Raw genomic sequence first — 14,719 nt, forward strand, 5'->3', positions numbered from 1 at the left:
GCCCTACCCTATTCTAAATTAAAAAGTTACCAGCTCTTTTACCTTACCAGCCCTTAAAAGGGCCTTTTGCGGGGCATGCCCCAAAGAATTCAGCTCTATTGCCTGTAAAAGAAAAATACAACCCCCCCAACATTAAAACCCACCACCCACATACCCCTAATCTAACCCAAACCCCGCTTAAATAAACCTAACACTACCCCCCTGAAGATCATCCTACCTTGAGTCGTCTTCAGCCAGCCGACCACCGATGGAACCGAAGAGGAGATCCGGAGCGGCAGAAGTCATCATCCAAGGGGCGCTGAAGAAATCTTCCATCCTATGAAGTCATCATCCAGGCGGCGCTGAAGAGGTCTTCCAACCGGGCGATGTCATCTTCCAAGCGGCATCTTCAATCTTCTTTCTTCCGGATCCATCTTCATCCCGCCGACGCGGAACATCCTTCTTCCCCGACGGCCGACGACTGAATGAAGGTTCCTTTAAGGGACGTCATCCAAGATGGCATCCCTTCAATTCCGATTGGCTGATAGGATTCTATCAGCCAATCGGAATTTAGGTAGGAAAAATCTGATTGGCTGATGCTATCAGCCAATCAGATTGAAGTTCAATCCGATTGGCTGATCCAATCAGCCAATCAGATTGAGCTCACATTCTATTGGCTGATCGGAACAGCCAATAGAATGCGAGCTCAATCTGATTGGCTGATTGGATCAGCCAATCGGATTGAACTTCAATCTGATTGGCTGATAGCATCAGCCAATCAGATTTTTCCTACCTTAATTCCGATTGGCTGATAGAATCCTATCAGCCAATCGGAATTGAAGGGACGCCATCTTGGATGACGTCCCTTAAAGGAACCTTCATTCAGTCGTAGGCCGTCGGGGAAGAAGGATGTTCCGCGTCGGCAGGATGAAGATGGATCCAGAAGAAAGAAGATTGAAGATGCCGCTTGGAAGATGACATCGCCCGGTTGGAAGACCTCTTCAGCGTCGCCTGGATAATGACTTCATCGGATGGAAGATTTCTTCAGCGCCCCTTGGATGATGACTTCTGCCGCTCAGGATCTCCTCTTCGGTTCCATCAGTGGTCGGCTGGCTGAAGACGACTCAAGGTAGGATGATGTTCAGGGGGGTAGTGTTAGGTTTATTTAAGGGGGGTTTGGGTTAGATTAGGGGTATGTGGGTGGTGGGTTTTAATGTTGGGGGGGTTGTATTTTTCTTTTACAGGCAAAAAAGCAGAATTCTTTGGGGCATGCCCCGCAAAAGGCCATTTTAAGGGCTGGTAAGGTAAAAGAGCTGGTAACTTTTTAATTTAGAATAGGGTAGGGCATTTTTTATTTTGGGGGGCTTTGTAATTTTATTAGGGGGCTTAGATTAGGTGTAAGTAGCTTAAAATTGTTGTAATATTTTTTGAAATGTTTGTAACTTATTTTTTTTATTTTTTGTAACTTAACTTTTTTTATTTTTTGTACTTTAGTTAGTTTATTTAATTGTATTTATTTGTAGTTATTTGTAGGTAATTTATTTAATTAATTTAATGATAGTGTAGTGTTAGGTTTAATTTTAACTTAGGTTAGGATTTATTTTACAGGTAATTTTGTATTTCTTTTATCTAGGTAGTTATTAAATAGTTAATAACTATTTAATAACTATTCTAACTAGCTAAAATAAATACAAAGTTACCTGTAAAATAAATATAAATCCTAAAATAGCTACAATGTAATTATTAATTATATTGTAGCTATCTTAGGGTTTATTTTACAGGTAAGTATTTAGTTTTAAATTGGAATAATTTATATAAGTATAGTGTAGTGTTAGGTGTAATTGTAACTTAGGTAAGTTTTTATTTTACAGGTTAATTTATCTTTATTTTAACTAGGTAGCTATTAAATAGTTAATAACTATTTATTAGCTATTGTACCTAGTTAAAATAAATTGAAATTTTCCTGTAAAATAAAAATAAATCCTAAGATAGCTACAATATAATTATTATTTCTATTGTAGCTATATTAGGGTTTATTTTAAAGGTAAGTATTTAGTTTTAAATAGGATTAATTTAGTTAATAAGAGAAATATTATTTAGATTTATTTAATTAATATTTAAGTTAGGGGGGTGTTAGGGTTAGTGTTAGACTTAGGTTTAGGGGTTAATCATTTTATTACAGTGGCGGCGGTGTAGGGGGGGCAGGATAGGGTTTAATAAATGTATTATAGGTGGTGACGGTGTAGGGGGGGCAGATTAGGGGTTAATAAGTTTAATATAGGTTGCGGCGGGGTCCGGGAGAGGTGGTTTAGGGGTTAAACTATTTATTTAGTTGCGGCGGGGTCCGGGATCGGCAGGATAGGGGTTAATAACTTAATTATAGGTGGCGGCAGTGTAGGGGGGCAGGGTAGGGATTACCAGGTATAATGTAGGTGGCGGCGGTGTCCGGGAGCGGCGGTTTAGGGGTTAATACATATATTATAGTTGCGGCGGGCACAGGGAGCGGCGGTTTAGGGGTTAATCAGTTTATTAGCGTGGCGGTGGTCTCCGGGAGCGGCGGTTTAGGGGTTAATAAGTTTATTATAGTTGCGACGGGGTCCGGGAGCGGCGGTTTAGGGGGTAATAACTTTATTTAGTTGCGGCGGTGTAGTGGGGGCAGATTAGGGGTGTTTAGACTCGGGGTACATGTTAGGGTGTTAGGTGTAGACATTTCCCATAGAAATCAATGGGATGTCTGGCAGCAGCGAACATGATCTTTCGCTATGGTCAGACTCCCATTGATTCCTATGGGATCCGCTGCCTCCAGGGCGGCGGTTTGAAAACCAGGTACGCTGGGCCGGAAAAGTGCAGAGCGTACCTGATAGTTTTTTGATAACTAGAAAAAGTAGTCAGATAGTGCCGCACTTGTGTGCGGAACATCTGGAGTGACGTAAGAATCAATCTGTGTCGGACTGAGTCCGGCGGATCGAAGCTTACGTCACTAAATTCTACTTTTGCCAGTGTCTAGGGCTTGATAACTAAGGCGAATCAGCCTCGCCTCAAATACGCTGCAGAATTCCAGCGTATTTGAGGTAGACACGTTGATAACTAGAGGCCCATGGGTGAGATTACATATGCAGTGGCGCCCGCAAAAGCTGGCGACGACGGTTTTTAGTCTGGTATTGATATCACATATACGGCGCCGCATATAAATGCGACGCGTATATTTCATCCGTCGCCTGCTAATTTTACTCCCATAAACTAACATAGAACAGAGTCGCAAGTCGGTATCACATATTCAGCGCAAGTACTTAAGCGGTGAAAATTGAGAAATTTTACTCAATTTTCACCTCGCCACACATAGGCAGGCACAGCAAGCCTTGCGCTGAATATGTGAACACCATAACTCCCTGGAAGTATTAACAAACACCTAATGCATGCGCAGTATCTAGCTACCTGTCAACCATCATCCCCCACCGCAATAACTAATAAAATATATTAACCCCTAATCCGCCACCCCCCCATCTCAATAAAGCTAATAAACATATTAACCCCTAATCCGCCAACCCCCACATCGCAAAGTATCTAATTAACATATTAACCCCTAATCCACCAACCCCCCACAATGCAATAAACCTAATTACACTATTAACCCCTAAACAGCCTACCCCCAACATCGCAATAAACCTAATTAAGCTATTAACTCTTAATCCGCCATCCACCCACATTGCAAAGTAACTAATTAACCTATTAACCCCTAAACCGCCATCCCCCCACATCGCAATAAACCTAATTAAGCTATTAACTCCTAAACCCCCAAACTCCCCACAACGCAAATAACTAATTTAATTACTAAGCTCCCTAACCTAACACCCCCTAAATTAACCCCAATTACATTAAATACAAAAATACTAAGTTACAATTAAAATAAAAACCTAACATTACTTAAAAAAAACAACCTAAGATTAAAATAAATTAATCTAAAATTACAAAAAATAAAAAAGTCTAACATTACAGAAAAAAATAAACCACATTATCAAAAATAAAAATGTTAAACCTAATCCGTATGAAAATAAAAAAGCCCCCCCAAATAAAAACACCCCCTAATCTAAACTAAACTACCAATAGCCCTTAAAAGGGCCTTTTGTAGGGCATTGCCCTAAGTTCAACAGCTCTTTTACATGTAAAAAAATCTAAGTCCCCCCTAACATTAAAACCCTCACCCACTAAACACCCCAAAATAAAAATACCTAACACTAAAAAAAAAAAACTACCCAGGGGCATTTGTATGGGCATCCATATTGGCTGTTCAAATCAGCCAATAGGATTTCAGTAGCTCTCATCCTATTGGCTGATTTGAAAAAGTCAGCCAATAGGAATGCAAGGTACCCCATTTTTAAACGGGTACCTTGCATTCAATTCTCAGTGTGCAGCGGTGATCGTACGAAGAGGATCTCTACCCTGGATGACTCTGCGGTCACCGGTCTTGTTCCGTGGTCACCTCCGCTCCACGTCGCCTTGGTCCTAGATGAAGCTAGAAGAGGTCCCTGTGCTGGAAGATGTCGCCGCCTCCAAGAAGACTTCACCGCCTAAAAAAATAGCTCCGCTGGACTTCAGGAACGGTGAGTACCTATTTGGAGGTTAGACTTAGGCTTTTTTTTTACTTTTAACTAGGTAGCTATTAAATAGTTAATAACTATTTATTAGCTATTGTACCTAGTTAAAATAAATTGAAATTTTCCTGTAAAATAAAAATAAATCCTAAGATAGCTACAATATAATTATTATTTCTATTGTAGCTATATTAGGGTTTATTTTAAAGGTAAGTATTTAGTTTTAAATAGGATTAATTTAGTTAATTAGAGAAATATTATTTAGATTTATTTAATTAATATTTAAGTTAGGGGGGTGTTAGGGTTAGTGTTAGACTTAGGTTTAGGGGTTAATCATTTTATTACAGTGGCGGCGGTGTAGGGGGGGCAGGATAGGGTTTAATAAATGTATTATAGGTGGCGACGGTGTAGGGGGGGCAGATTAGGGGTTAATAAGTTTAATATAGGTTGCGGCGGGGTCCGGGAGAGGCGGTTTAGGGGTTAAACTATTTATTTAGTTGCGGCGGGGTCCGGGATCAGCAGGATAGGGGTTAATAACTTAATTATAGGTGGCGGCAGTGTAGGGGGGCAGGGTAGGGGTTACCAGGTATAATGTAGGTGGCGGCGGTGTCCGGGAGCGGCGGTTTAGGGGTTAATACATATATTATAGTTGCAGCGGGGACAGGGAGCGGCGGTTTAGGGGTTAATCAGTTTATTAGCGTGGCGGTGGTCTCCGGGAGCGGCGGTTTAGGGGTTAATAAGTTTATTATAGTTGCGACGGGGTCCGGGAGCGGCAGTTTAGGGGGTAATAACTTTATTTAGTTGCGGCGGTGTAGTGGGGGCAGATTAGGGGTGTTTAGACTCGGGGTACATGTTAGGGTGTTAGGTGTAGACATTTCCCATAGAAATCAATGGGATGTCTGGCAGCAGCGAACATGAACTTTCGCTATGGTCAGACTCCCATTGATTCCTATGGGATCCGCTGCCTCCAGGGCGGCGGTTTGAAAACCAGGTACGCTGGGCCGGAAAAGTGCAGAGCGTACCTGATAGTTTTTTGATAACTAGCAAAAGTAGTCAGATAGTGCCGCACTTGTGTGCGGAACATCTGGAGTGACGTAAGAATCGATCTGTGTCGGACTGAGTCCGGCGGATCGAAGCTTACGTCACTAAATTCTACTTTTGCCGGTGTCTAGGGCTTGATAACTAAGGCGAATCAGCCTCGCCTCAAATACGCTGCAGAATTCCAGCGTATTTGAGGTAGACACGTTGATAACTAGAGGCCCATGGGTGAGATTACATATGCAGTGGCGCCCGCAAAAGCTGGCGACGACGGTTTTTAGTCTGGTATTGATATCACATATACGGCGACGCATATAAATGCGACGCGTATATTTCATCCGTCGCCTGCTAATTTTACTCCCATAAACTAACATAGAACAGAGTCGCAAGTCGGTATCACATATTCAGCGCAAGTACTTAAGCGGTGAAAATTGAGAAATTTTACTCAATTTTCACCTCGCCACACATAGGCAGGCACAGCAAGCCTTGCGCTGAATATGTGAACACCATAACTCCCTGGAAGTATTAACAAACACCTAATGCATGCGCAGTATCTAGCTACCTGTCAACCATCATCCCCCACCGCAATAACTAATAAAATATATTAACCCCTAATCCGCCACCCCCCATCTCAATAAAGCTAATAAACATATTAACCCCTAATCCGCCAACCCCAACATCGCAAAGTATCTAATTAACATATTAACCCCTAATCCACCAACCCCCCACAATGCAATAAACCTAATTACACTATTAACCCCTAAACAGCCTACCCCCAACATCGCAATAAACCTAATTAAGCTATTAACTCTTAATCCGCCATCCACCCACATTGCAAAGTAACTAATTAACCTATTAACCCCTAAACCGCCATCCCCCCACATCGCAATAAACCTAATTAAGCTATTAACTCCTAAACCCCCAAACTCCCCACAACGCAAATAACTAATTTAATTACTAAGCTCCCTAACCTAACACCCCCTAAATTAACCCCAATTACATTAAATACAAAAATACTAAGTTACAAATAAAATAAAAACCTAACATTACTTAAAAAAAACAACCTAAGATTAAAATAAATTAATCTAAAATTACAAAAAATAAAAAAGTCTAACATTACAGAAAAAAGTAAACCACATTATCAAAAATAAAAAAGTTAAACCTAATCCGTATGAAAATAAAAAAGCCCCCCCAAATAAAAACACCCCCTAATCTAAACTAAACTACCAATAGCCCTTAAAAGGGCCTTTTGTAGGGCATTGCCCTAAGTTCAACAGCTCTTTTACATGTAAAAAAATCTAAGTCCCCCCTAACATTAAAACCCTCACTCACTAAACACCCCAAAATAAAAATACCTAACACTAAAAAAAAAAAAAACTACCCAGGGGCATTTGTATGGGCATCCATATTGGCTGTTCAAATCAGCCAATAGGATTTCAGTAGCTCTCATCCTATTGGCTGATTTGAAAAAGTCAGCCAATAGGAATGCAAGGTACCCCATTTTTAAACGGGTACCTTGCATTCAATTCTCAGTGTGCGGCGGTGATCGTACGAAGAGGATCTCTACCCTGGATGACTCTGCGGTCACCGGTCTTGTTCCGTGGTCACCTCCGCTCCACGTCGGTGAGTACCTATTTGGAGGTTAGACTTAGGCTTTTTTTTTACTTTTTGGGTTGTTTTTTTTTAGATTAGGGTTTTTTGGACTAAAAAAGCTGATTGCCCTTTTAAGGGCATAAAAGAGACAAATGCCCTTTTAAGGGCAATGCCCATACAAATGCCCCTTTAGGGGCAATGTGAAGTTTAGGTTTTTTTAATGTTAGACTTTTTTATTTTAGGGGATTTGGTCGGTGGGGGTTTTACTGTTGGAGGGACTTAGTATTTTTTACATCAAAAACCCTTTTAAGGGCTGTGTTGGTAGTTTAGTTTAGATTAGGGGGTATTTTTATATTGGGGGGATTTTTTATTTTCATAGGGAATAGGTTTAATTTTTTAATTTTGGATAATTTGGTTTATTTTTTTTCTGTAATGTTAGACTTTATTTTCTGTAATTTTAGATTAATTTCATTTAATCTTATTTTTTTTTAAGTAATGTTAGGTTTTTAAATTTAATTGTAAGTTAGTATTTTTTATTTAATGTAATTAGGGTTAATTTAGGGGATGTTAGGTTAGGGGGCTTAGTAATTTGCGTTGTGGGGGGTTGACAGTTTAGGAGTTAAAGTGAATGTAAATTTTGATGCTAAAGTGCCCAGTTTTTAAAAATTAGATTACCCCATATCGCAATAAACCTAATTAAGCTATTAAAGTGAATGTAAATTTTGATGCTAAAGTGCCCGGTTTTTATACATTTGATTAAAAACAGGGGGACTTTAATTCATCAAAATTTACATTTCACTTGTGTTGTGAAAAAATACTTACCTTTTAAACTTGACAGCTGCTCCAGCTTCCCCTGGTCGTCGCAAGCCATTTCTGACGTCAGAAATGATGGATTGGTCATCCTCCAATCACAGCTTCCCCCCTGGGGGAATCAGTGTCTGATTCAATGCCGTGATTGGAGGAAGCCGGATTCCTCATTTTAGACCCAGGAAGAGGCTTTTTGACGGGCTGGAGCGGCTGTCAAGATTAAAAGATATGTAAATTTTTATGAATTAAAGTGCCCCTGTTTTTAATCAAATTTATAAAAAACCGGGCACTTTAGCATCAACATTTACATTCACTTTAATAGCTTAAAGGACCAGTCAACACATTAGATTTGCATAATCAACAAATGCAAGGTAACAAGACAATGCAATAGCACTTAGTCTGATCTTCAAATGAGTAGTAGATTTTTTAATAACAAATTTCAAAGTTATGTATATTTCCACTCCCCTTGTACCATGTGATAGCAATCAGCCAATCACAAATGCATATACGTATAGTCTGTGAATTCTTGCACATGCTCAGTAGGATCTAGTGACTCAAAAATTGTAAATATAAAAGACTGTTCACATTTTTTTTAATGGAAGTAAATTGGAAAGTTGTTTAAAATGACATGCTGTATCTGAATCATGAAAATTTAATTTAACCTGATTGTCCCTTTAATTAGGTTTATTGCGATATGGGGTAATGGCGGATATAGAGGTTTTGACTTGTCGGGTTTATTTTTTTTAATTTTCTTAGGCACTGGCAGTTTATAAACTGTCGGTGGGGTTTATGTGATTCCCTGATGTGCGAGGGGAAATTACGGGCGACGCGGGTTTCAGCAGTTACGCTAAGGCTTGCGCCGCATATGTAATCTCGCCCATAGATATTGCTTTTTCGATAGTACTAGAGAGTAATTTGTCCTTAGAAATAACATATATAAGCATATACATTTTTTACTTTAAAATCATTTTATACAGCTTTAATACTTTGTTGGTTTTTAATAAATGTTGATAATTTTAATAAATTTGTGCCATTGGTATACTGATTTCCTGCAAGAGATGGGAGGTTTATTCAAGATGGGAGATGTAGAATGCCCAGTAGGCTAATAGTAACTAGGTGTTCACACTTGTGAGTTGAATATATCTTATCTTATATTTCTTATAATTAAAGGAACATTGCACACTAGATTTTTATCTGCATAAATGTTTTGTAGATGATCCATTTATATAGCCCACCTGTGAGTGTTTTTGTAAAAATGTATGGTTTTGCTTATTTTTAAATAACCTTGTGTTGATTTTCAGACTCCTAACCAAGCCCCAAAGTTTTCAATGTGTACTAATGTCTACAGACTCCTGGTTGTGTAATAGGTCTTTTCATATGCAGGGGAGGGGGAGGAGGGTCTGCTCTTCTAGCTTTCACAGCCCCTTTCAGTGGGTGTCTCAGCCTAACCTCATCAGCAGTGCTATATTGGGAGCTCCTAAGTAAGTTTTTAAAAGGTTTTATAGTAGATTTTTATATCAGTTTCTGTGCATATTCTTTATAGTAGTGTCTATTACATGTAGTTATATGACAATATGTGTACAGTATACACTCCCTTTAAGAAGATACTGCACTTTGTGGTGCCCTTTTGTGCGTGTGTTTTTTTCTCTTCATAGTGTGATTTATCTACAGGATATAGAGTCTTGTGATTGTGCCTCACTATGTCAAAGAAGTTGTCTCAATTTTCATTTTATTTTTATTTTTCAATGGTTTTTTTTCCTGTTCATCTGTTACATTGGATTGTTTTATACATTGAAAGTTGTTCCATGGGTTGGGAGGTTAACGCTTGTGTAACAGAAGTTTATTGATTTCAGTGAATGATTTTGCAACTCACAGCTCTGCTAAGAGGAGGGTACAAATCTTTATGAATCCTGCATTTTTCAAGTGGCTAAGTTGAGACAAATGTTTTAGGCACTCCAAGCATGCTAGGGCATTGTTTTGCCTAACACAGGCCATGGTTAAAAAGAGTGGAACTTGAGTACATTTTTATACCAAAAAACATTATGGCTGAATTAAACATAGGGATTAGTAACAAAGCCATGGGGAGATACTTGTTTTCCCTAAAGGGAAAAACTTACCATTAAAAGGGGCAAGGTCTCCCTTCACTTGTTCCATCTGCTCATAAAGGACAGCATTTTGTTGCACATGCAATTAATGAAATAAAAACTGTATTATCTTTTTTTGCCTACACCTGGTCTACAGTAAGTGTGGTAGCTAAATAAGGGGAGGGTATCAGTACCTTATTATAGACAGAGCTTGAATAAGCATATGGAGTCTGCAAGCAGATATCAAGGCAAAGCTCTGAACGTTCCATAGGTTATTTAATATAAATAATTGATGAGTATTCCTACCTTACATTAGAGCAAAATACATGTAATCTCATTCACAGAGGTTTCATCTCAGTATTTGATTGTTTAAATAGAACTTTTTTCAAGTTTGAACTGAATATTACGTTTGCCTATATATTATGGTGATACTAAGTAATCTCCAGTCATTATTAATTTATTCCTTATTATTCTTATTTCCCATTTCCTATATTAAAATACACGGTAATAGTTTTACGCTATCTGTTCTTACATGTTACATTGTTTTTTTCTAAGAGATATATACACTAAAGAATGGAGAAGTAAATTACTTTATGTGAAAGGTAACCTAGAATAATGTAGGAATCCTATTGTAATATCCTGGGCTGGACTCAAAGGGGGTGGGGTAAAGTGTTTGAAGCCAAGGGCAGTGGTGTGGGGGTGTAGGCAAGAGAGCAGGGTCATGTGTAGTCATTAGTGGGGGGATCTTTGGCAATTCTAGTGTTATCTTAGTGAAACATGACATACAAAATTCAGCGAGGGACAGTCTCATATCATGATAATGGAGAAGGACTTAGAAATTATCAGTGTAGCCACTGCCTCCAGTTACCCAATGAACAAGACATTACATAACTTATGTTTTTACCATCACATGATTTTTGGAGCAAAAGTTCTCTACTAAGCATGTGAAATAAACTTACTACAGCTAGAGCAGGTGTCTCCTAGCAACATTTAAAAGGAAAATCTGATACTTTGCTTTCCTGTAGAGACCACAGCCCCCTTGTGGGGTTGTGACAGAAAGTAATGGACCCTTCACAATTTAAAGGGACATTAAAAACTTTGAGATGGTGACATAAAATGTTAAATAGTATATGTAAAAACAACTTTCATTACTTTAATAATTTATTTTGTCCGCTTTTCCTGTAATTCTATTCTGAAATTGTGAGCTTATCAGCTCCTGTTAGAAATGGTGAAGTGCAGAACACTGTTATAGTCCACACAGCCATTAGCTGCACACACTAGTGATCTATTTATAGCTGTCCCTAATTGGTCACAGCAGAGAAGGTAACCTAAGTTACAACATGGCAGAACTCATTGTTTTATAGACATATAGGGGCGATGTATCAAGCCCTGTATGCTGCCTTATGCAGCTTTTTCTGCGCGAGCCATGAGGCTCCCCGGAAACAGGAGTTAAGAAGCAGCGGTCTTAAGACCACTGCTCCTTAACTCGTCCGCCACCTCTGAGGTGGCGGACATCCCCTGTTAGTGGCTGCAAATCTGCAGGGGGGGGGCATTGCACAAGCATTTCCCAAGGAATGCTTGTGCAATGATAAATGCCGACTACGTATGCTGTCGGGATTTATCGATGTGCGGCAGACATGATCATGTCCGCTCGCACTATAATAAATCGGCCCCTAAAACTTTACACTTATTTTGCCGATATTTAAACAGCTAATAAACTTTAAAAAATACATCATGTTATTTTCAGACTAATCTTTTCTTTGAATGCATCATTATATCTAGCATTTATTTAGTGTTTAAACAAAGAAGAAGAAAAAATCGCCCTATTGTAATGATTTCAATAAAACATAAACCATTGCTTATTGCTATTTTATTACAACATTATACTGGTATACACACACATACATACACACTTGCATAAGCATACACACTCAGCATGCATTTCCATACATACACACACAACTTTTCACATATATGTACACAGATACACACACATCTGGTGAAAAGCCAGATTAATATGGACATTGTTTACACTGTTGGTGCCTTGTAGCCTAAGGCCTTGCTAATTCCAAATCAGATTTTGGATCATAAAAATGTTTTTTGTGATTTAGGAGTTTTAGAAAGAAAGAAAGAAAGAAGATTTGCACTGAATAATCTCCCCCTCTCTTTATCTTTCTTTCTCTCTCTATTTCTCTCTTTCTTTCTCTCTTTCTCTCTATCCTCTCTCTCTCTCTCTCTCTCTCCCCCCCCCCTCTCTCTGTATACTGCAATCATTGACTCTCCTTTCATATTCTTCTTCTACTCTCAAAAGTTAACCCCAAGACAACTTATGACATACATCTGACAAGCACGTTCATAATCATACACATGCAGGCACATCATGCAAACCCCTTTATACACACACACACACACATTACACAAGCACACTCACTCACACACAGGCACATCATGCAAGCCCCTTTATACACATACACATACATTACACAAGCACACTCACTCACGCACAGGCACATCATACAAGCCCCTTCACACATACATTACACAAGCACACTCACTCACACGCAGTCACATCATACAAGCCTCTTTATATACACACACATACATTACACAAGCACACTCACTCACACGCAGTCACATCATACAAGCCCCTTTATACACACACATACATTATACAAGCACACTCACTCACACGCAGTCACATCATATAAGCCCCTTTATATACACACACATACATTACACAAGCACACTCACTCACACGCAGTCACATCATACAAGCCCCTTTATATACACACACATACATTACACAAGCCCACTCACTCACACGCAGTCACATCATACAAGCCCCTTTATACACACACATACATTACACAAACACACTCACTCACACGCAGTCACATCATACAAGCCCCTTTATACACACACATACATTACACAAGCACACTCACTCACACGCAGTCACATCATACAAGCCCCTTTATACACACACATACATTACACAAGCACACTCACTCACACGCAGTCACATCTTACAAGCCCCTTTATACACACACATACATTACACAAGCACACTCACTCACACGCAGTCACATCATACAAGCCCCTTTATATACACACACATACATTACACAAGCCCACTCACTCACACGCAGTCACATCATACAAGCCCCTTTATACACACACATACATTACACAAGCACACTCACTCACGCACAGGCACATCATACAAACCCCTTTATACACACACATACTTTACACAAGCACACTCACTCACGCGCAGTCACATCATACAAGCCCCTTTATATACACACACATACATTACACAAACACACTCACTCACACGCAGTCACATCATACAAGCCCCTTTATACACACACATACATTACACAAGCACACTCACTCACACGCAGTCACATCATACAAGCCCCTTTATATACACACACATACATTACACAAGCACACTCACTCACACGCAGTCACATCTTACAAGCCCCTTTATACACACACATACATTACACAAGCACACTCACTCACGCACAGGCACATCATACAAACCCCTTTATACACACACATACATTACACAAGCACACTCACTCACACGCAGGCACATCATACAAGCCCCTTTATAAACACACACATACATTACACAAGCACACTCACTCACGCACAGGCACATCATACAAACCCCTTTATAAACACACACATACATTACACAAGCACACTCACTCACGCACAGGCACATCATACAAACCCCTTTATAAACACACACATACTTTACACAAGCACACTCACTCACGCACAGGCACATCATACACAACTACAGTATTAGAAAGCTAAAGTAATCTTACCTGTGCATTCAACTTTCAGAATAGTAACTGGAACCACCAATAAAACAGAAAAATAATGATGACAGAGCATTGTGCTGTTTGTATACTTTTTCTGCTTCTGTATATTTTACTGTGGGGCATAAGAAAAGAAATTGCCAAGCCCAGTGCACTTGCATAGACTTGTTGCATTCTTAAACATGGAGATGAGGAAGTATAGAATGAGTGTGCTACTTTAACTAATGAGAAAGGCATTTAACATTTTTACTTAAAAAAGCTGGTTCTTGCCAAAGTCTATTGCAATCTCAAAATCAATATTTTTCTGGGTTTTGTTTGAAAGTAAACACAGTAACAAGCAAGATAACCTCACAATTATGCTGTTTGATTTTTATTTATTTATTGTTCTGTGATAAAATGATCCATATAAAACTATGTAGTTATCTTTATCACAAGAGTAGGCAATGACATAGGTCAGAATTTTAAGTGGAGTTAAAAGGGATGGCTAGAGGCTACAGAAATAGTGTGAGTTTAATCCAAAATATAGATATAAACTAATGAACAAGCTCAACAAGGATTTTTTTGAAATAGATATATATTTTAAGTAATGTAGTTGGTGCAGACCCAATAAGGCTATATTGATTTAAACTAAAAAGTTAGATCCCAAGGATATAGTAATCATTGTACACAAAGAATGGGACTTCAGCACTCTTTTAAGTAGTATCAAAGGATTATTTTATTCATATTCATCCATTGATAGGCATATTCTGTTATCATGGCATAATAAACACACATATATCCCATTGTA

At 38.9% G+C, this 14,719-nt stretch overlaps 1 protein-coding gene across 3 annotated transcripts in view; it reads right to left on the bottom strand.

Annotated features, from left to right (window-relative positions):
- LOC128644033 (disintegrin and metalloproteinase domain-containing protein 10-like) overlaps positions 1 to 14,084 on the bottom strand; it is a 158,642-nt gene extending 144,558 nt beyond the window's left edge. The window contains exon 1 of one of the 3 annotated variants that reach the window (XM_053696795.1): positions 13,939 to 14,084. In XM_053696795.1, coding sequence (XP_053552770.1) covers positions 13,939 to 14,008 — 70 coding nt within the window. In that variant the 5' untranslated portion in view covers positions 14,009 to 14,084. The remainder of the gene's footprint in view (positions 1 to 13,938) is intronic. The other 2 variants (XM_053696796.1, XM_053696797.1) reach the window with 2 other exon arrangements.
- Positions 14,085 to 14,719: the final 635 nt, after the last annotated feature.

The sequence above is a fragment of the Bombina bombina genome, unplaced genomic scaffold (assembly GCF_027579735.1).
Source record: "Bombina bombina isolate aBomBom1 unplaced genomic scaffold, aBomBom1.pri scaffold_656, whole genome shotgun sequence".
NCBI classification, from domain to species: domain Eukaryota; kingdom Metazoa; phylum Chordata; class Amphibia; order Anura; family Bombinatoridae; genus Bombina; species Bombina bombina.